Source organism: Phyllobates terribilis, unplaced genomic scaffold, assembly GCF_046119375.1.
Source record: "Phyllobates terribilis strain yellow unplaced genomic scaffold, ASM4611937v1 Scaffold_1__5_contigs__length_1240528914, whole genome shotgun sequence".
NCBI lineage: Eukaryota > Metazoa > Chordata > Amphibia > Anura > Dendrobatidae > Phyllobates > Phyllobates terribilis.
Window position 1 is genome coordinate 1,184,231,808 of NW_027362761.1, and position 23,803 is coordinate 1,184,255,610.

A 23,803-nucleotide genomic window follows, 5' to 3' on the forward strand; every position below is an offset into this window, starting at 1 on the left:
TAGGCATGTGGAGGCAGACGCATCTGCTTTGTTTTCATGGAATGCAAGCGCATGTATGTAGTAGCGGCTAGGCCTGAGGTGGTAAGCGTTTTGGCGCATATCCTACCTCCTCCGAGGATTGCTGGATGTTTTCCTGCTACTATCCCAGTTCTATGACTCCCTTTAAAACACATCTTCAGGTGATAAATGATGGATGAGGTGGTGGCAAAGGAGAAAGAGCAGGAGGAACAGGGACCATTCACATCAATATGAGGCCAGTCAACCACACATGTCTTGTAGGATATGTTTCTGTACCAAAAGTAGCGGTTAGGCTACATAGTTATAGGGCATGCAGTGAGTGCAATGCCTACCAAAAATTTCGAGGCACTCCAATGCCCCTTGGAGGTGACATTGAGGTCAGAGGGCCTTAACTAAACGTTTTTTTCCATTTATAGCAACTGGGTCTCCTGTGCACTGTTGGCATGAGCAGTGAAGGGAAGGAGTTCCAAAAATTCTGAGGAACTGCAATGACCCTTGAAACAGACATGGATTACAGGATACTAAAAACCTTCTACCCATTATTGGGGAGTGGGTCTCCCTTAGTGTTCGCCTATGCATTGAAAAGCAAAAGCTGACTAAAATTAGGAGGAAATGCAATGCCCGTTGGAAGAGTCGTGGAGGTTATAGTTAATTAAAAACAACATTTCAATGCCCCTTGGAAAAGCTGTGGAGTTCAGAGTGGTTTATCAAGACGGTTTTAATGCCCTTTTGAAGAGACGTGGATGTCGCAGTAGCTTATCAAGACGGTTTTAATGCCCCTTGGAAGAATGGTGGAGGTCGCAGTGGAATAAAAAGACAATATCTATGCCCCTTGGAAAAGTGGTGGAGGTCGCAGTAGCTTAACAAGACAGTTTTAATGCCCCTTGGAAAAGTGGTGGAGGTCGCAGTAGCTTAACAAGACGGTTTTAATGCCCCTTGGTAGAATGGTGGAGGTCGCAGTGGAATAAAAAGACAATATCTATGCCCCTTGTAAAAGTGGTGGAGGTCGCAGTAGCTTAACAAGATGGTTTGAATGCCCCTTGGAACAGTGGTGGAGGTCGCAGTAGCTTAACAAGATGGTTTTAATGCCCCTTGGAAGAGACATGGAGTTAAGAGTAGCTTAACAAGACGGTTTTCATTCCCCTTACAAGAGCCATGCAGTACAGCATATTAAAAACATTATTCCCATTATTGGGGAATGGGTCTCCCATAGTCTTTGCCTATGCCTTCCAAGCAAAAGCTGCCAAAAGTTAGGACGGAGGAGCTTGCAATGCTGGCAAACAAGAACCATGCAGTACAGCATATAAAAAACATTATTCCTATTATTGGGGAGTGGGTCTCCCATAGTCTTTGCCTATGCCTTCCAAGCAAAAGCTGCCAAAAATTAGGATGGAGGAAAGTGCAATGCTGGCAAACAAGAGCCATGCAATACAGCATATTAAAAACATTATTCCCATTATTGGGGAGTGGGTCTTCCATAGTCTTTGCCTAAGCCTTGCAAGCAAAAGCTGCCAAAAATTAACACGGAGGAACTTGCAATGCTGGCAAACAAAAGCCATGCAGTACAGCATATTAAAAATATTATTCACATTATTGGGGAGTGGGTCTCCCATAGTCTTTGCTTATGCCTTCCAAGCAAAAGCTGCCAAAAATGAGGACAGAGGAACTTGCAATGCTGGCAACATGGAACATGGTCACCCTGGTGGTATAGTGGTGGTGGAGGCTGAGGATAAGGAGAAGAGCAAAATACAGCCGAAATGAGGAAGCGTATACCCATGTGTGGGTGTGAAGCGGTGCATGGGAATACACCTCCCGAAATAACACAGTGGTTTTGACTTTGTGTTACTCTGCTGTCATTTGGTGGTGATGAGAAGTCTGGCCCAATCCAGCCCTTGTTCATTTTTATAAGGGCCAGCTTGTCAGCATTGACAGTTGACAGGCGAGTGAGCTTATCAGTTATAATTCCCCCAGCGGCACTAAAAACTTTAGTGTGGAAATGGACCAGTGAACAGCTCTTCAGAGTGTCCAAGTGTGGGATCAGTTGCTGTCTGACGACACTCGGCATGGTGGGCGAAAGGAGAATCAGGGTGAGGAGAAGTATGCGGTCGAGACTCATGGCTACTAAGAGTTGACTGTGTGGAAGACAGACCGGAGGTGGTGGTGCCCAGGTAACTGGAAGTATTATCTGCTATCCAATAAATAACCTGTTCACACTGATCAGTTCGCATTACTGGTGTTGTAGTGTGCTTCCCTAGTAATTCGGTCAAGAAATGGGAGCGAGAAGATGTGGCTGTTGGTTGTGGCACATTTTCACCTTGGCCACGGCCCTGTCCTCTACACGCACCATCACCAGAACGTCCAGTTCCACGTCCCTTGCCACGCGCCTTGCCCGTTGTAAATGAAGTAAAAGAGCTTACACTCGCACTATCAATGGAAAAAGGGTAATAAAAAGGAGATTAGAACCGTTGAAGAGGAAAACCACAGTTCTATTTTTCTGGCCTACACCAGACTCTTTTAAACAGATATATTTGTGTCTGAACAGTCAGTGAGACACTATTACAGTTTTTTTTCATGGCAAAAAATGCCAAAAGCAAGATAATACAGAGCTTTGACCCGTGGAACTGCAAAACCACAGTTCTATTTCTCTGGCCTACACCATACTCTTTTCAACAGATATATTGGTGTCTGACCAGTCAGGGAGACACTATTACAGTTTTTTTTACGGCAAAAAATGCCAAAAGCAGGATAATACAGAGATTTGACCCGTGGAACTGCTAAACCACAGTTCTAGTTCTCTGGCCTACACCAGACTCTTTTAAACAGATATATTTGTGTCTGAACAGTCAGGGACACACTATTACTGTTTTATTTTACAGCAAAAAATGCCAAAAGCAGGATAATACAGACATTTGACCCGTGGTACTGCAAAACCACAGTTCTATTTCTCTGGCCTACACCAGACTCTTTAAAACAGATATATTTGTGTCTGAACAGTCAGGGAGACACTATTACAGTTTTTTTTACGGAAAAAACGCCAAAAGCAGAATAATACAGAGATTTGACCCGTGGAACTGCAAAACCACAGTACTTTTTCTCTGGCCTACACCAGACTCTTTTAAACAGATATATTGGTGTCTGAGCAGTCAGGGAGACTCTATTACTGTTTTTTTTATGGAAAAAATGCCAAACGCAGGATAATACAGAGATTTGACCCGTGGAACTGCAAAACCACGGTTCTATTTCTCTGGCTTACACCAGACTCTTTGAAACAGATATATTGGTGTTTGAACAGTCACAGACACACTCAATTTTTTTTTTGGGGGGGGGGTATACCAAAAGATTAATAAGACGCATATTTGTACAGTTTGACTGAGGAAAAAAAAAATACAGGATTTAGATGAAAAAAAAAGGATTTTTCCTGGCCCCTGAGACCGGGGGATAAGTCTAGCAATTTGACCAACAGGAGCACACAGGACTGTAATGCAGCATTTGCTGTTATAACCACTGCGTCTCCTATACATCCTGCCTGTCTGATATCTGGGATGGATATTAGTCCTGAGAAGGACTCTTTGTTTGATTTGAAAGGCTTTAGAGACCCTACACTAACTATTTCGCACTATATATCTCTCCCTAACTCAGTAGCACTCTCGCTACACTGTCTGGCGACTGTGTCCAAGATGGCGGCGCCCGGTCTTAAATATTCGAGGTGACGCTGTGCGGCCAGCCAATCACTGTAATGCCCACAACCAACATGGCTGCGACATTACAGTGACTGGCTGACAATCCATGCATGTTCATTGGCTCTGTAAAGAGCGCCAAACGTGCAGGGCGGATACCCGAGCTCCCGCCTGAGTAACCCGGAAATGCTCGGTGCTCGCCGAACATCCCCAGTAGTGAGATGCTCGGATGAGTACCGAGCAGTGTCGAGCATGCTTGCTCAACACTATTGATTGTACATAGTTCACTTAGCAAATACGTGAACGAATGTCTGTAAAAAGGCAAAAAGAAGACAAGGAGAGTAGGTGTTAAAAGTTAAAATGCCCAATACAAATTAGATGGTTAGTAGGCCCTGCAGAAATTGGTAGGTCATGCCGACTTTAATCCAATGTATATGGGGGCTTAATAATTGTTTACCAAGAAAACATTCATTAAAATTTGACGAACAATAAAACAATATCTATCTAATGTTTATGTCCACTTTAAGAAAGTCATCAGAAGTGAAGGTCTTTTAGATCCTTACATTGGTGCAATTACATCCCATAGGTAGTTCTTTAAAGTGAAAATTTCAGGTGCTTTTGGGGTTTTGGGAAGTTCTCAAATAATTATTAACTAATTACTAAAAAAACAGACGTTCCAGCTCAAGTGATCCGTATGTTTAGCCAATGAGGAGAAACCTTGAAGATGCCCATTTCCACATATTTTATCATGTTTTCTACTGACAAGTCAGCATGAAATTTTGGTGTGGTCAATAATAGGACACTATCAGGATGCCTACCAGTTTAACAGTAATAGTGCCCAATATGAAATTAGATTGCTCACAGGCGATAATGGTCATGGGCCCTTTACCATCGATAATACTCATGATAGACACAAGTTGGGTTAGTGCAATGCATTTGATCAGAATATATTACAACTTCAGCTTTTTTGTAGGCCTTATTTATCAAGCCAAAATGGGTGTAATACTTCACTTGACAGTTGCTGTGAGTCCCATTTGTTTCCTCTGGCCACGAGCCCTTGGACACCAATTTTTGGTCAGTCCATTTTTTAATTAAGTTTCTTTGACCTTCGCTAAATTGTAAATCCTGGTTTACAAGTTCTCAACTGTATCCAGTATGGAACATTATGTCTTTTGCTGGAATAATATGAATCTTGTATGTCAGTGTTCCCCCTACTCCAGTCCTCAAGGCCCACCAACAGGTCATGTTTTCAGGATTTCCTTACTTTTACACAGGTGATGGAATTATTGCCTGTGCAGGAGATGCAGTTATCACCTGAGCAATACTAAGGAAACCCTAAAAACATGGCCTGTTAGTGGACCTTGAGGACTGGAGTTGGGGAACCTTGTTGTATGTGATATCACACATCTGGGGTCTCCTACCTTTGACTCTCCAGATTTTGCAGTTCTATGTTTTCTCCTCATGCCAGGAACTGTTGTTTTTAAAAAGCGGAAGAATCACAGTCTGAAGACCGCTAGTGTAAAGCCAACCAGACAGTATTATTTAGTCTTAAGGGATTATTCTCATCTGTCGAAGGTAGCATTTAAAGGATCCCAGACGATTAAAATGAATCTGTATTTCTGATAAAGATCTTGTGTTCAACAAGTCAGAGCCAGAGAGACAAGTCACCGGAACGGACTAAACTGTTGCTAAAGTGATTCTTGGCATTGCATTTACTTAACCTTGGCTCAGCAGTGCAAACTCCTTAATGCAGCAGGTAATCCCTTTAAGCAGAAGTTAAATCCTTAAAATGCTCGCGCGCACTGTTTCATGCCATTTTAGAGATGGAAAGAGTCAGGAAACATGCAATGAAATTGAAATTTTCTCCTGAGGACATTTTTTTTCTTCTTTTTAGCCTTTGGATTAAAAAAATCTCTGGATTTTATATAGGATTTACTGTGCTTACAGACAGAAATCTCTAGAGCGGTCCAGACTTCTAGCGCTAGCGCTTTGGCCGGCTAAGATAAATATGAGCTGCTAATAATCATAAGATATTTAAATAGTTCACATCTTGGCTCCAGGTTTTGCTACCCTGAAGGCTGTGCCATAGGTTATCTCTTACCATCCTTGACTTCATCCTTGGACCATTTCTTCATTACTTTATTCACTAACCATGATCCAGCTCAAACTTTCATCAACCAATAGTGGAGGACAAGACTAACCAGGACCACCATTTAGTTGCCAACAGTCCCGATCAACTCTCTTGTTAATAAAGAAGATCCACAAGTGGGTGAGGACCATTTAAGATTTTCATATGCTCTAAAATATGAAAAAGGGGTTGTCCAAAGCTAAACAACTCGCCCTTTATTAGTTCAGGACCCCAATTAAATGAAATAAAAACATACAATAAATTAAATACATTTATATAAGCATTACTTAACTCTTAAATGTCCCACCACATCAGCTCCATTACTCTAGTGGTCCTCACCAGAAGCAGAAGTATTAAAATCCTGGATATCAGTTTTAAGCCCATTGCAATCAATTACTCACAGCTTGTCTGCTGAGGCCAGTAATTGGCTGCAGAGATCAGGGGACCGATGTACAGAATGACATGACTTCCAAAATCAGTTGGCCGACAATAGCGACTCTCTGGAGTGAAGATGTCACAGGTTGAGTAGTTTGACCAATAAGTGATCAATTGAGCAAATTTCTGTTGGATACAATGTATTCTATAGCTATTATGTACACACATCATTGTAAATGATAGTACTGGTTAGGGTGGGGTCCCATATGCTGTTTTTACCACCTTTTTCTCATAGGTCTGTCCATTATTTTGTAAAAATAAAAAAATAAAAAATTGTGTATGAAAAATGTGACAAAATGAGAGATAAAAATAGCACATGTAAACCCAGCTGGCAACTACAAAGGAAGATTGGGGGGAGGGGAGGAAGGAAGGGATGAAGTAAGGGAGGAAGGAAGTGATGACGGAAGGGAGGAAGGAAGGAAGAAAGGGAGTAAGGTAGGAAGGAAGGTATGGAGGTAGGAAGGGAAGAAGGGAGTCAGGAAGCGATAAAAGAAGTGATGAAGGAATGGAGGAAGAAAGGGTGAAAAGTAGGAGTGAAGGAAGATAGGAAGGGAAGAAGGAAGGGAAGAAGGGAGGAAGGAAGGAAAGAAGGTAGGGAGGAAGGAAAAAAGGAAGGTAAAAAGGAAGGTAAAAAGAAAGGTAAAAAGGAAGGAAGAAACTGAGTAAGGTAGGAGGGAAGGAAGGTAGGAAGGTAGAAAGGGAAGACGGGAGGAAGGAAGGGATGAAGGAAGGGAGGGAGGAAACAAGGGATGAAGGAAGGGAGGAAGAAAGGGAGTAAGGTAGGAGGGAAAGAAGGTAGGAAGGGAATAAGGGAGGAAGGAAGGAAAGAAGGAAGGGAGGAAGGAAAAAAGAAAAGTAAAAAGGAAGGAAGAAAGGGAGTAAGGTAGCAAGGAAGGTAGGAAGGGAGGAAGGTAGGAGGGAAGGAAGGTAGGAAGGTAGAAAGGGAAGAAGGAAGGAAGTGTTTGGCTACGTTCACACAACAGTATTTGGTCAGGGTTTCACATCAGTATTTGTAAGCCAAAACCAGGAGTGGGTCAAAAATGTAAGGGGTGATGTGTTTCTATTTTACTTTTCCTCTGAATTTTCCACTCCTGGTTTTCACTTACAAATACTGATGTAAAATACTGAACAAATTACTGCTTTGTGAATGCAGCTTTATGGAGTTTATGAATGCTGGTCTCTGTAGCTACAGTGGTGGCCAAAAGTATTGGCACCCCTGCAATTCTGTCAGATAATGCTCAGTTTCTTCTTGAAAATGACTGCAATCACAAATTCTTTGGTATTATTATCTTCATTTAATTTGCTTGCAAGGAAAAAACACAAAAGAGAATGAAGCAAAAATCAAATCATTGATCATTTCATACAAAACTCCAAAAATGGGCCAGACAAAAGTATTGGCACCCTCAGCCTAATACTTGGTTGCACAACCTTTAGCCAAAATAACTGCGAACAACTGCTTCCAGCAACCATCAATGAGTTTCTTACAATGCTCTGCTGGAATTGTAGACCATTCTTCTTTGGCAAACTGCTCCAGGTCCCTGATATTTGAAGGGTACCTTCTCTAAACTGCCATTTTGAGATCTCTCCACAGGTGTTCTTTGGGATTCAGGTCCCGACTCATTGGTGGCCACCTTAGAAGTCTCAAGTGCTTTCTCTCAAACCATTTTATTGTGCTTTTGGAAGTGTGTTTTGGGTCATTGTCCTGCTGGAAGACCCATGACCTCTGAGAGAGACCCAGCTTTCTCACACTGGGCCCTATAGTATGCTGAAAAATTTGTTGGAAGTCCTCAGACTTCATAATGCCATGCACATGGTCAAGCAGTCCGGTGGCAGAGGCAGCAAAGCTGCCCCAAAACATCAGGGAACCTCCACCATGTTTGACTGTAGGGACCGTGTTCTTTTCTTTGAATGCCTCTTTTTTTTTCCTGTACATTCTATGTTGATGCTTTTTCCCAAAAAGCTCTACTTTTGTCTCATCTGACTAGAGAACATTCTTCCAAAACGTTTTAGGCTTTCTCAGGTATGTTTTGGCAAATTTCAGCCTGGCTTTTTTATGTCTCGGGGTAAGAAGTGGGGTCTTCCTGGGTATCCTACCATACAGTCCCTTTTCATTCAGACGCCAACGGATAGTATGGGTTGACACTGTTGTACCCTCGGACTGCAGAGCAGCTTGAACTTGTTTGGATGTTAGTCGAGGTTTTTTATCCACCATCCGCACAATCTTGCATTGAAATCTCTCGTCAATTTTCCTTTTCCGTCCACATCTAGGGAGGTTGGCCACAGTGCCATGGCCTTTAAACTTTTTGATGACACTGCGCACGAAAGACACAGGAACATTCAGGTCTTTGGAGATGGGCTTGTAGCCTTGATATTGCTCATGCTTCCTCACAATTTGGTTTCTCAAGTCCTCAGACAGTTCTTTGGTCTTCTTTCTTTTCTCCATGGTCAATGTGGTACACACAACGACACAGGACAGAGGTTGAGTCAACTTTAATCCATCTTAACTGGCTGCAAGTGTGATTTAGTTATTGCCAACACCTGTTAGGTGCCACAGGTAAGTTACAGGTGCTGTTAATTACACGATTTAGAAAAGCATCACATGATTTTTCAATCAGTGCCAATACTTTTGTCGACCCCCTTTTTAGGTTTGGTGTGGAATTGTATCCAATTTGGCTTTAGGACAATTCTATTTGTGTTTTTTCATTGAAGACAAATTAAATGATGATAATAATACCAAAGAATTTGTGATTGCAATCATTTTCAGGAAGAAACTGAGTATTATCTGACAGAATTGCAGGGGTGCCAATTAGTGTTGAGCATTCCGATACTGAAATATCGGGTATCGACCGATATTCACTGTATCAGAGTTCCGATACTGAGTTCCGATACTTTTACAATATCGAATACCGTAATCGGAAGTTCCCATAATGCCTGCGCTCTGCAGTGTCTCTGAAGGATGAAAAGCTGGATGGCAGCGCTCAGCTTATTGTACTTGTCATTTAGTGTAAAGGATTTATTAAAAAAAATATTAGTGTTTTCATGCACCTTCTCTTTAAAAAAGCCAGCCGGCAATTCAGCATCGGTACCCGACAATTTACAACAGAAAGATAGAGCATCACACATAGATTAGATACATAGAAACATGTCAGTCACATATATAATAAGTACAGTGACAGTGTTGCTTACTGTACTTGTCATTTAGTGTTAAAATAAAGGATTTATTTTAAAAAAAATTGGCGTGGGGTTCCCCGTAATTTTAGTCTCTAGCGGAGGTTAAGCAGACAGCTGGGGAAGATGTTTGAAGCCTTGGAAGGGGGTAATACCCACGGAGCTTCCCAGGCTACTAATATCAGCCCCCAGCTGAATACCTAGGCTTTACTAGCTATTAAAATGGGGGACCCCCCCAAAAAAATGACGTGGGGTCCCCCCTGTTTTAATAGCTATCAAAGGTTAGGCAGACAGCTGGGGGCTGATATTAGTAGGCCAGGAAGGGTTCCATGAATATTGGCCCCCTCCCAGGCAAGAAACACCAGCCGTCAGTCGCCCCAGAAATGGCGCATCCATAGGATGTGCCAATTCTAGCACTTAGCCTCGCTCTTCCCACTGCCCTGTAGCGGTTGGGGTTGATGTCAGCTTATAATGCCAGCTGACATCAAGCCCAGGTTAGTAATGGAGAGGCGTCTATAAGACACCCCCATTACTAACCCCATAGTCAAAGTTAAAAAAAAAAACACAAACACCCAGAATAAAGTCCTTTAATTGAAATAAACACACATGACACTACATTCACATGACAGGCTGGATCGCTGCAGAACGCTGCCATCCAGCTTGCCATGCCGCAGACACTGAGAAGCGCAGGCTTGCTTGCGCTCCTCAGTGTCTGGCTGTGACGGCATAAAGATGAGCCGAGGTCATGTCCAATGAACTCAGCTCACCTCATGCACGTCACTGACAGCATGGGAAAATTCTCCTGCGCTCAGCGCTTCAGCAGGAGAATTCTCTCACGCTCACCGCATGCGCAGGAAAATTCTCCCACGCTGTCAGTGATGTGCATGAGGTGAGCTGAGTTCATTGGACATGAGCTCACCTCATGCAAGTCACTGACAGCGTGGGAAAATTCTCACGCTGAAGCGCTGAGTGCAGGAGAATTTTCCCACGCTGTCAGTCACGTGCTTGAGGTGAGCTGAGTTCATTGGACATGACCTCGGCTCATCTTTATGCCGTCACAGCCAGACAATGCAGAGCACAAGCTTGCCTGCGCTTCTCAGTGTCAGCGGCAAGGCAAGCTGGATGGCAGCTTTCTGCAGCGATCCAGCCTGTCATGTGAATGTAGCAGAGCTGAATCTGTCGTGGGAACCATGGAAAGGTAAGGATCATGTTGCTTTATTATATTACTTTTATTGCAGGAGATCGTTGGCTTCAGCTGGAATGGGCGTGATGGTAAGTATGGTTTAATTTAGAACAGTAAAGAATTGTGTGTTTATTTCAATTAAAGGACTTTTTTCTGGGTGTTGTGTTTTTTTAAAATACTTTACTAGAAATTCATGGTGGTCATGTCTAATACTGGCGTGACCCCATGAATTTCGGGCTTAGGGCCAGCTGATAATACCAATTTGGCCCTAACCCCTTTATTACCCAGTGAGCCACCGCACCAGGGCCCTGGATGAGTTGGGTACAGCGCCATAAGATGGCGTTTCTATGAACGCGCCATTTTCCGGGGTGGCTGCGGACTGCAATTTGCAGCGGGGGGGGGGCAGAAAGCTTGGGCCTCCCTGCGCTGTGGATTCCAGCCCCCAGCTGCCTACTTGTACCTGGCTGGACACAAAAATAGGGCGAAGCCCCACGTATTTTTTTTTTAATTATTTCATGAAATTCATGAAATAATTAAGAAAAAAAAGGGCTTCCCTATATTGTTGTGTCCGGCCAGGTACAAATAGGCAGCTGGTGGTTGGGGTAGCCCGTTCCTGCCTGCTGTACCTGGCAGGACACAAATATAGTGCGAAGCCCCACGTCAATTTTTTTAAAATTATTTCAGGAAATTCATGAAATAATTAAAAAAAATGGACGTTGGGCTGCGCACTATATTTGTGTCCAGTCAGGTACAGCAGGCAGGAACGGGCTGCCCTAAAACACCAGCTGCCTATTTGTACCTGGCCAGACACAAAAATATAGGGAAGCCCTTTTTTTCTTAATTATTTCATGAATTTCATGAAATAATTAAAAATAAAAAATACGTGGGGCTTCGCCCTATTTTTGTGTCCAGCCAGGTACAACTAGGCAGCTGGGGGCTGGAACCCGCAGCGCAGGGAGGCCCAAGCTTTCTGGGCCCCCCCCGCTGCAAATTGCAGTCCGCAGCCACCCCGGAAAATGGCACATTCATAGAAGCGCCATGTTCTGGCGCTGTACCCAACTCATCCAGGGCCCTGGTGCGGTGGCTCACTGGGTAATGAAGGGGTTAGGGCCAGCTTGGCATTATCAGCTGGCCCTAAGCCCGAAATTCATGGGGTCACGCCAATATTAGACATGACCACCTTGAATTTCTAGTAAAGTATTTAAAAAAAACACAACACCCAGAAAAAAGTCCTTTAATTGAAATAAACACACAATTCTTTATTGTTCTAAATTAAACCATACTTACCATCACGCCCATTCCAGCTGAAGCCAACGATCTCCTGCAATAAAAGAAAAATAATAAAGCAACACCATCCTTACCTTTCCATGGTTCCCACAACAGCTTCAGCTCTGCTACATCGAGATGACAGGCTGGACCGCAGCAGAAAGCTGCCATCCAGCTTGCCTTGCCGCAGACACTGAGAAGCGCAGGCATGCTTGCGCTCTACAGTATCTGGCTGTGACGGAATCCAGGTGAACCGAGGTCATGTCCAATGAACTCAGCTCACCTCATTCACGTCACTGACAGCGTGGGAGAATTCTCCTGCGCTCAGCGCTTCAGCAGGAGAATTCTCTCACGCTCACCGCATTCGCAGGAGAATTCTCCCACGCTGTCAGTGACGTGTATGAGGTGAGCTGAGTTCATTGGATATGACCTCGGCTCACCTGGATGCCATCACAGCCAGACACTGAGGGGCGCAAGCATACCTGCCCTTCTCAGTGTCTGCGGGATGACAGGCTGGATGGCAGCGTTCTGCTGTGGTCCAGCCTGTCATGTGAATGTAGCAGAGCTGAAGCTGTCCTGGGAAACATGGAAAGGTAAGGATGATGTTGGTTTACTATTTTTCTTTTATTGCAGATCGTTGGCTTCAGCTGGAATGGGCGTGATGGTAAGTATGGTTTAATTTAGAACAATAAAGAATTGTGTGTTTGCTTCAATTAAAGAACTTTATTCTGGGTGTTTGTGTTTTTTGGTACTTTGACTATGGGGTTAGTAATGGGGGTGTCCTATAGATGCCTCTCCATTACTAACCTGGGATTGATGTCAGCTGGCATTATAAGCTGACATCAACCCCAGCCCTATTACCCCTCTGCCACCGCTACATGGCAGTGGGAAGAGCGAGGCTAAGTGCCAGAATTGGCGCATCCTATGGATGCGCCATTTCTGGGGCGGCTAACGGCTGGTGTTTCTAGCCTGGGAGGGGGCCAATATTCATGGCACCCTTCCTGGGCTATTAATATCAGCCCCCAGCTGTCTGTCTAGCCTTTGCTAGCTATTAAAATAGGGGGGACCCCACGTCATTTTTTTTGGGGGTCCCCCATTTTAATAGCTAGTAAAGGCTAGGTATTCAGCTGGGGGCTGATATTAGTAGCCTGGGAAGCTCCGTGGGTATTACCCCCTTCCCAAGCTTCAAACATCTGCCCCAGCCGTCTGCTTAACCTCCGCTAGAGACTAAAATTACGGGGAACCCCACGCCAATTTTTTTTTTAATAAATCCATTATTTTAACACTAAATGACAAGTACAGTAACCAACACTGTCACTGTACTTATTATATATGTGACTGACATGTTTCTATCTATCTAATCTATGTGTGATGCTCTATCTTTCTGTTGTAAATTGTCGGGTACCGCTGCTGAATTGCCGGCCGGCTTTTTTAAAGAGACGGTGCACGAAAACACTATTATTTTTTTAAATAAATCATTTACACTAAATGACAAGTACAGTAATCAACACTGTCCCTGTACTTCTTTTATATGTGGCTGACATGTTTCTATCTATCTAATCTATGTGTGAATCTCTATTCTTTCTATACTAAATTGTCGGGTACAGATGCTGAATTGCCGGCCGGCTTTTTTAAAGAGACGGTGCACGAAAACACTATTATTTTTTTAAATAAATCATTTACACTAAATGACAAGTACAGTAATCAACACTGTCCCTGTACTTCTTTTATATGTGGCTGACATGTTTCTATCTATCTAATCTATGTGTGAAGCTCTATTCTTTCTGTTCTAAATTGTCGGGTACCGGTGTATGCCGCTGCTGAATTGCCGGCTTTTCATGTTTCACTGTGAGCACTGTTCCCATCGATTTGGGCAACCACCTCCCCCAATACATTCTACATTATTGTTAGTTGTTTTCCTTCATGTAGAATTATCCTACAAGAAAAGAAAGGGTTTATTTTCATTCCGATCTTTGTGTCCCATTGACTTGCAATGGTTTCCGGTATCGGAATCGGCGATATCCGATACTTTTTGAGTATCGGCCCGATCCAATCCGATCCGATATTTCCTGATATCGGAAGGTATCGCTCAACATTAGTGCCAATAATTTTTGCCACCACTGTAAATGCAGCAGAGAAAAAGCTACTCTGCTTGTAGAATCAGAGACTGCACAGCTGATCAGAGGCTCAAACATGCCAATGATCTAAACTTTCAACCAATCAGGAGCACACCAATGTAAAGCAAATTTTAATGCTTGTTGACAGGTTTCACTAAAGGATTCCCAGAACCACAGCTTAAAAAAATGCATAAAGTGTCTAGCATCCAACTAAAAAGGACATTTGGGCAGAATATTATACTTTTTTTTCCACGAGCACTCCTCATATAGAGAGAAAGCCTGCGAGCCCCACTCCCACCAACTATTAATAGGGAAAACCTGCTTCCCCTGCAAAAACTTAAAGAAAGCCTATGAGTTCTTCTAATTCCATTTACATTTTTAACAATGCAGTTTGGTTAACAGCACCACCAAACATATAGGTCCTGATTCATTAGAACTTGTGTTTCATACATCAATTTTAATGAAGGACTTAGATGTGCCGAATTCATGAAGAGGCGAACACCACTTTCTGAATTTGGCGACTCTTCTCAGTGGTGTCCACCTCCAGGCAGCTCACCAAAAATGTTACTCAATCAGGAAATTGAGGAACATTTCTAAAGCAATGTGAGCTGCAACTTTTAATGAAGCCAGGCTCTTTCTCGTTCCAAGGTTGTCCCATTTTGGAAGAGCTGGCCGAAAATGGTGTGAAAACACCAAACGTTGCAATTTTTTTTTGTGCAACTTCAAGTTGCACAAAAATTGCCAATTTTCAAAGTGTTTTATGCCAGAATTCTGGCAAAAACACTTTGATGAACACGGGCCAAATGTCCTTCTTAACTGTCCTTTTCATTTTAATGAGAACCATAGTATACAATGGAATACAAATTGTGGTTTTGATGGTCTTAGAATTTGTGCAATAATCAATGGTCAATAAAATTGCCCTTTAATGACTCGTAATACAGTCAATATGGATATTTGTGCAGGATTATCTACTGGTGAAGAAAACCTATTGCATTCTGCTGCAGAGCCTGCAGATCGCCTCTGCCACCTCCTCTGTGACTGAGCATCTTGAGCCGGAGACACAGCCGGGATGTAACTAATAATGTACAATGTAATCGCTGTTATTCGAAGCTTGAATTTAGAGCAGAAAAGCAATAAAGCAGAAATAGACAGGACTTACAGTCCAGGCGGCAGCAGCATGAAGAAATCTGGTCATCTGAGGAGGAGTGAAATTGTTTTCCTTCCTCCGAAGCAATAAAGAATAAAATATCCATGTGTCACAACCAAAGACGTGTGTGTTAAGCCAATTTATGCATGTCCAGCTTACCGGGAAAAGCTCAGCGTGACATTTATGTAGACATCTGCCTCGGTGGTCATACCGGTGTCAACAGTAGTCTATTGAATGGACAATAATCCTAAAATACTACATGACTGTTGGGTAGACTGGCACAGAGGAGGCTGCAGAGTTCATGAAAAGTCAAGTAAATAAGGTCGCAATTGAATTTTGCTACTATAAAAATGATTGCAACATAAAGTAATTGCACAGTAGTATTATAGCATATCCTAATGCTTAGAAGTGTTGTCTCTGCATGTTCATTTACTGAAACATTTGATGAAAGATGAGGAAAATGTGGCTACTTTGTTCCAGAAACTTTTGCCAGGGGACTGTGTCCGGTACTTAGAAACATCCCCCATTGTCACTAGAGCCATGGTGGAGCTGTTTCTGAAAAAAAAAAACAGTAATGTTTTTCTCCATTTCATGCTTCTATATACATATGCATGAGCAGCACAAATTCAGAGTTAAATATAAAATTCAGCTTTCTGATACTTATACAAACCCTGGCAAAAATGATGGAATCACAATGCTTGGAGGATGTTCATTCAGTTGTTTAATGTTGTTGAAAAAAGCAGATCACAGACATGGCACAAAACTAAAGTCATTTCAAATGGCAACTTTATGGCATTAAGGAACACTAAAAGAAATCAAGATAAGAAATGTGGTACTCAGTAAGGGTCATTTTTTTCAGACCAAGCAGGGGGACAAATTATGGAATCACTCAATTCTGAAGAAAAAATTATGGAATCATGAAAAACAATCACACAAAAGAACACTACAATACATTACTAGTATTATGTTGCACCACCTCTGGCTTTAATAACAGCTTGCAGTCTCTGAGGCATGGACTTAATGAGTGACAAACAGTACTCTTCATCAATCTGGCTCCAACTTTCTCTGATTGCTGTTGCCAGATCAGCTTTGCAGGTTGGAGCCTTGTCATGGACCATTTTCTTCAATTTCCACCAAAGATTTTCAATTGGATTGAGATCCAGACTATTTGCAGGCCATGACATTGACCTTATGTGTCTTCTTTCAAGGAATGTTTTCACAGTTTTTGCTCTATGGCTGGATGCATTATCATCTTGTAAAATGATGTCATCATCCCCAAACATCCTTTCAATTGATGGGATAAGATAACTGTCCAAAATATCAATGTAAACTTGGGCATTTATTGAAGATGTAATGACAGCCATCTCCCTCGTGCCTTTACCTGACATGCAGCCCCATATCATCAATGACTGTGGAAATTTGCATGTTCGCTTCTTGCAGTCATCTTTATAAATCTCATTGGAATGGCACCAAACAAAAGTTCCAGCATCATCACCTTGCCCAATGCAGATTTGCAATTTATCACTGAACATGACTTTCATCCAGTCATCCACAGTCCACGATTGATTTTCCTTAGCCCATTGTAACCTTGTTTTTTTCTGTTTAGGTGTTAATTATGGCTTATGTTTAGCCTTTCTGTATGTAAGTCCCATTTTCTTTAGGTGGTTTCTTACAGTTGGGTCACAGACATTGACTCCAGTTTCCTCCCATTCGTTCCTCATTTGTTTTGTTGTGCATTTCCTGTTTTGGAGACATATTGCTTTAAGTTTCCGGTCTTGACGCTTTGATGTCTTCCTTGGTCTACCAGTATGTTTGCTTTTAACAACCTTCCCATGTTGTTTGTATTTGGTCCAGATTTTAGACACAGCTGACTGTGAACAACCAACATCTTTTGCAACATTGCGTGATGATTTACCTTCTTTTATGAGTTTGATAATCCTCTCCTTTGTTTCAATTGACATCTCTCGTGTTGGAGCCATGATTCATGTCAGTCCACTTGGTGCAACAGCTCTCCAAGGTGTGATCACTCCTTTTTAGATGCAGACTAACGAGCAGATCTAATTTGATGCAGGTGTTAAATATGGAAATGAAAATTTACATAGTGATTCCATAATTTTTTCCTCAGAATTGAGTGATTCCATAATTTTTTTCCCTCTGCTTGGTCTGAAAAAAACTACCCTTACTGAGTACCACATTTTTAATCTTGATTTCTTTTAGTGTTTCTTAAACCCCTTAAGTTGCCATTTGAAATTGCTTTAGTTTTATGCCATGTTTGCGATCTGCTTTTTTACAACAACATTAAACTGAATGAACATCCTCCGAGCCCGGTGATTCCATAATTTTTGCCAGGGGTAATATACCATCAGGCCTCACCAGCTTATTACATGGGTTTGTGTTAGACATGAGCTTGAAATTCAAATTTTCTGCCTTTGACAACATTTTTCAATAGAATTGATTTGTTTTGAATAAATTCACTGTGAATTGCAATACTAATAAGCTTCTATTTGCTCAGAAATTATACGTATACCACTCAGAAGTGTGTGTTCTACCAACCTTGTCTTACACTGCAAGAAAAATATTTCTGTGACCCAAGCCTTGGTTTCAGAATTCATGTTTAGTAGCAAAATTAGTAAAGAGGGGTATTAAACTGTCCTCATTGTTTATAGTGTGTGAAGAATAAAAAAGGCTGTTATACTGCACTAACAGCATATTCATATCTAAGTGAAGTGCACAGTCACACACAGTGGCGATACAGTTGCAGAACTATATATCACTTGATTCTTGAATTAGTATTCACAAACTGAGACCACAACTCCCACTTTCAATCGGATACATCAGCACTGACTTTAAATACCACTATCAGATTAGACTTCTTTTTCTATCATGATGCTGTGTGCTCTGTGCTCCTATCCTTACATTATACAAGCATACAATGGTGCTGCTTGGCTGGCCACCATGTTTTATAATGGCTGTGATAGTCCTTTTTCGTTGGTTGTGTTATGTCATGTGGTGTGATACCTACAGGGCATTATGGTGCATGACAATATTAGCCCACTCTCTTACTCTTTATCAGTGTGTAAAATGGGTTGAGGTATTTTTTTCGAAGTTCTACAATCAAATTGAAAAGTGTTTGCATTCACAGAGACCCTTAATACCAGTAATTTCATGTCTTTGATGCTGTGATCAGGGGAACAAAAATGCTTGGCTACAGGTACAGTAGATCTATTCTTTGTTCTTTTATTGTGTGGCGATGATGATTCATCCTTGTCCTAAGTTTTTGCCCTGTCTCCCCTACATAAAGACCCGCAGCTGGACAGTTGGTGCATATAATTAAATACACTACATTAGATGTGATGCAGCTGAAAGTACCTGGGATCTTGTAGTCCTGAGTTGAATCAGTGATCTTTATCTTGTCTGTGGTCATTATAAATGGACAGGTTTTACAGGGAGCTTCTGACAATGATGCGTCTTAGATTTGGGGGCTGCCTAAAACACAGAAGTGGGGGATCTGGAAATATGAATTTTTATTGGGCATCATTTTGTAGTAAGGGTTGCAGTTTCCGTGCAGCTCTTCTTAGCGCCTCCAGATTTGGATTGTAGGTGACTACTAAAGGCACCCGGTTGCTTTCTTATTTGGTTTTGTAATGTAGGAGATGATTCCTTAATATTCTGGTGGCTCTTGAAATTTGGTTCTCAATTGTTCTTGGATGGTAGCCCTGACTCAAAAGGGTCTTTCTGAGACCATGAAGGTGATTGTCTTTATCCATAGGGTTGGAACATATCCTATTGTATCTGATGGCTTGGCTGTAGACAATAGAGTTTTTTATGTGTTTCAGATGGAAACTGTCCCATTTAAGGTATGTAGGACGGTCGATTGGTTTCCGGCACAAGGATGTTTCTATTTAATTTTTCTGTAGCTTGATGATGGTGTCCAAATAGTTAATTTCAGTACTGGAGTAGTTGAGTGTTAGGTTGATGGTGGGATGAAATCAATTGAAGTGTTCATGGAACGTCTTCAGCTGTTGCTCAGACTCAATCCAGATGATTAAAATATTGTCAATGTAATGATAGTAGGCTAGAGGCCTGATGGGACATGAGGACAAAAAGTCACTTTCAAGCTTGGCCATGAAAAGATTTGCGTACTGTGGAGCCATTTTACTTCCCATCGCTCTACTAGTCTCCTGTAGATATATGTTGTTATCAAATTCAAAGTAATTTCAAATTCAAAGTAAAAAGGGTGAGGATGAATTCCTGTATTTTCCATGAAGATTTTGCATGCATTTAATCCATCCTAGTGTGGGATATTAGAATACAAAGATACCACATCCATGGTGGCCAAGATGGTTCCTTCTGGTAGAGGACCTATTGCTGCTAGTTTATTAAGTAGGTCAGTAGTGTCCTGAATGTAGCTGGGTGTACTCTTTACCAGTGGTTGAAGAACACACTCTACCCATACAGAAACGTGCTCATTAAGGGTGCACACACATGAAATAATTGGTCTTCGTGGATTACCCGATTTGTGGATTTTGGGGAGCATATAGAATGTCCCTATTCTTGGACTCTCTGGTATCAGGTCATCGGTTTTTATGGATTCATCAGGCAGAGAAGATATCAATTTGTTTAGTTCCTTGTAATAGTCCTGTGTATGGTCAGACTCCAGTTTTTGTAATAGCGTGTGTCCATCAGTTGTTTGTTTGCTTCTTTCATGTAGTGTGATGTGTTCATCATCACTATTACACCACCCTTGTCAACAGGTTTATTGATGATTTCTTTGTTGGTTTTCAAAGATTGTATGGCTTTCTCTCCTGGGCACTGATGTTGGATGTTTGTCTCCTGTTTGTGTCTAGGATGGTGGATTTTATCACATGTCTGAAGGAGTCTATATATGTATGTAACTGACTGTTGCGTCCAGGTGGAGGTGTCCAATCTGACCTCTTCTTGGTTGTCAAGATTCCTTTTCCTTCAGTTCGGGTAAGTTCGTAATCTTCTCTAGCATTGAAGTGTTCCCTCAGGCGCAGTCTCCTGAAATAATTTTCCATATAACTGCAGAGTTCAGTTTTATCTAGGGCTTTAGTAGGACAAAATGAGAGTCCCATAGAAAGCACGACCAGCTCTGTGTCGTATTGTGTATAAATATGTGACTCTCCAGATTTTGCATTATCCTAGCCTGTTGAAGAGACCTGGTTGGTCTCGAAAGCTTGCAACTTGTTACCAACTTTTCAGTTAGCTATTAAAAGGTATCAACCACTGAGGACTCTCAAATCTAAATATTTTTCCATCTACTGGCTAACACGGTAAAAATATATATTTTTCCTGTAACAGAGACCCTAGAAATTGGAGGAAGATTGACTTCATTTGCAGATAAATCTGCTCATCTTTGTTATGCATTTTTTGAAGTATAATATAATAGCGTGGCACACTTCTATATAAATTGTATTCTATCAATTAACTTTAGAAAAAAAGCACAACAAAGTTCTATTAATGCTTCTAGAACAGATAAAGACTGTTTGTCCTGCTGCCTCTACTCACTTAATGAGAGATTGAGAGAGCCTGTGTATCATGCTCGCTCCACTTACTCATAGAGAAATCCTGAGTCTTCTGCATCCTTCACCCATTTACATAGAAAGATTGTGAGTCCTGCCCATTCTACTTATTCATACAGAAGACCTGTGTGTCCTACCCACTCTACTGGCTTATATAAAAAGCATGTGTGTCCTGTTCCCTCTTCCCACTTATAGAGAACGCCTGTGTGTCCTGCCCTCTCTACCCACTCATATAAAAAGCCTGTGTGTCCTGTTCCCTCCACCAACTCATATAAAAAGCCTGTGTGTCTTTCCCCCTCTACTTACTCATGGAAAACCCTTTTCTGTTCCCTCCACCCACTCATAGAGAAAGCCTGTGAGTCCAGACCACTATACCCACTCATAGAGAAAACCGGTGTTCTGCTCCATCCACCCACTCATAGAGAAAACCTGTGTTCTAATCCTTCCACCCACTTATAGAGAAAACCAGTGTGTTATGCTCCTTCATTCCACTCATAGAGAAAGTCTGAGTCCTCTCCTTCCACCCACTTATAGAGAAAACCTGTGTTCTGCTCCTTCTACCACTTATAGAGACACCCTGTGTGTTCTGCTCCTTCCACCCACTTATAGAGACACCCTGTGTGTTCTGCTCCTTCCACCCACTTATAGAGACACACTATGTGTCCTGCTCCTTCCACCCACTCATACAGAAAGCCCGTAAGTCATGCCCACTCTACTCACTCATAGAGAAAGCCTGAGTGCCCTGCTCGATTCACCCTCTCATAGGGAAAGTTTGTGTTAAGCAGAGTCACCGATAAGTAAAATGGAAATTTGATATCTGTCAAATTAGATCAAGCTGTTCAAATGTACAAAAAGAAAGAAAGAAAGAAAGATGGTTGTGATAGTCAAGAAAAGCATACAATGCTATCATCACTTACATAAAGGGAGCTGGAAGTTGAGGCTAAAGGAAGAAGTCACGTTAATGTATAGAAATATGGTTCTGTAGGTAAATGCACACAAAAGAAAAGAGAAAAAATAGTGTATGAATTCAGAATAACAAAGAATGTAAAAAGCATATTACGTAATGGCTCAAGTATGGGATTTGAGCCCTCTTGCTTCATATTCCATGTCTTTCTATATGAAATCATCTATGTTCACATATGTGTAATTATTTCATCCAATGTTTTGTAACCTCCATTATTCAGTGTCTTTAGAAACTAATGAAAACAGATTTGCATTTTCAGAATACGGCAAATCTCCTCTCACGAGTTCCCGGTGGAAATTAATCACAGTGGTCAGCAGGTGAAACTTATTCTACATTATGTACAGTACGCTGTGTCCTTACCTTTTGTATGAACAAGGAAAGATGCAAAAAAATAAGTAAATGCTGGAATACGTAACACCAGGAGAAGTAAAACCTAATTAATGTGAATGTAAAGTTGAAAAATAAAACCTATTGAAAAAGAAAGAAATATTGGAAGACACAGTCATAAATCACAGAAATTGATCTCGAGACAATCAATTGTAATGCTTCATTCTACCTGTGGTGGCGCAGCAGGAAAATTAAACACTTGTTTCTCAGTCCTTTCATAGATTACAGTTAATCATTGAGGATCTTTGCAGCAGAAAACCCTAAGATTAACTTATTCTAGTGTATCAATGTCAACAAAAAGGGTTTGTAAAGAGTGGAGAAATCCATTCACCACGTCACATCTAGTGCCCGTGAAAGAGCAGGCTCAGCAGTTGAACCTGCACCATACCTGAGAGATGGCAGTTGTGTTACATTGCCCATATCTCCCTGTAACACCAGGATGTGATCCAATTGATGATGTTTGACCATTTAAATGCCATTGTTAATTACTGACTATGGCATTTAAATAGAGTGATCACCGGTGGTCTTGTCTACTTGCTCCCAGTGGCCCCCCACTCATAGAATGCTGATGGGCTGTCGTTCTAATCCTGTGGCCTAGTTTTATAAGAAAATGTGATTTTGACTATCTACTGCAATACAGAAAAAAAGCCATCAAATAGTCAAATCCCTTAAGTGAACTAAAAAATAAGGTTAAAAAAATAAAATTGATTTTCAAATCACCCCTCTTTATTATTTTAACCCCTTGCCCCAATAAGGTGAACAGTTACTTCCAATTGCAGGTGTGTGATTTTGATGCAGGCTCTCAAGCTGAGCCCCCATCTTTCCCAGCAGATGATGACTTGAATATTCAGCCATCATCTGCCTCCAACAGCTGCACATGGAGCAGAGCTCCACCCGTGGATGTAAACCTGCTAAATGTCACTGTCAATCTTTATTCTGACAGCCCATTGTGGTCTTTATGACGCCATCATGATGGCTGGGGGTTTGCTGAAGACCCCTGTGGCTGTAGTAATGGTGTTCCTGTGAATGCCAGATTCTTACTGTGATTCCACTATATATAGCAGTATTGTGGTATTGCTGTATATAGTACAAGCTGATCGGATGATCACGGGTTCAAATCCCATAAGAGAACTAAAAAGTGCAGAGAAAAAAGATAAAAAATATGAAAAACTAAAAAAAATATAGAAGTTCAAAATACCTTTTTTCTCCTATTAAAAATAAATAAATACAGCTATTTGGTATTGTTTCATCTACAAAAGTCTGATCTATAAAAATATGAAAATAAATAACCCGATTTGTATACTTTGAAATGACAAAAATATCAAAAGGCCAAAGTTGACTTCTTTAGGCTGCCGCAACACTACAAAATAATACAAGAGGCAACAACAACACATCTAATTTAATATGTTATTAATAAAAAAAAGGCAGCTCAAAACAAAATACAAGCTCTCACACAGCCCCATTGAATGAAAATTGAAAATGTTACACGTCTCGGAATATGGTGACACACGTGAATTATTTTTTCAAAATTTCACATTTTTTTTCACAGCATTTAAAAAAAAAATTATGCATATCTCTTTGATCACACTGACCTGGGGATTCTTATTACCAGGTAATTTTTACTGTATAATATGCAAATTGCCTCTTCAGAGAGGAAAAGGACTTGAACTCTATAGCGCCACCTGTTGGAAGCAGCGATCCTGCAAGTTACTAATGACCCTTTAACGAGTCTTGCAATATGACTTAGGATAAAAGCCAAATAAGAATCTC

General features: G+C 41.4%; 1 protein-coding gene across 3 annotated transcripts in view; it reads right to left on the minus strand.

Annotated features, from left to right (window-relative positions):
• The window catches only part of LOC141163824 (catenin alpha-2), a 1,318,034-nt gene that overhangs the window by 641,842 nt on the left and 652,389 nt on the right, over window positions 1-23,803 (minus strand). The window contains exon 1 of one of the 3 annotated variants that reach the window (XM_073649183.1): window positions 15,152-15,202. The exons of the other annotated variants lie outside the window; for them this stretch is intronic. Within the exon in view, the coding sequence (XP_073505284.1) occupies window positions 15,152-15,187 (36 nt within the window). The 5' untranslated portion in view covers window positions 15,188-15,202. Of the gene's footprint in view, window positions 1-15,151; window positions 15,203-23,803 lie in introns of those variants that run through there. 3 annotated transcript variants of the gene reach the window in all.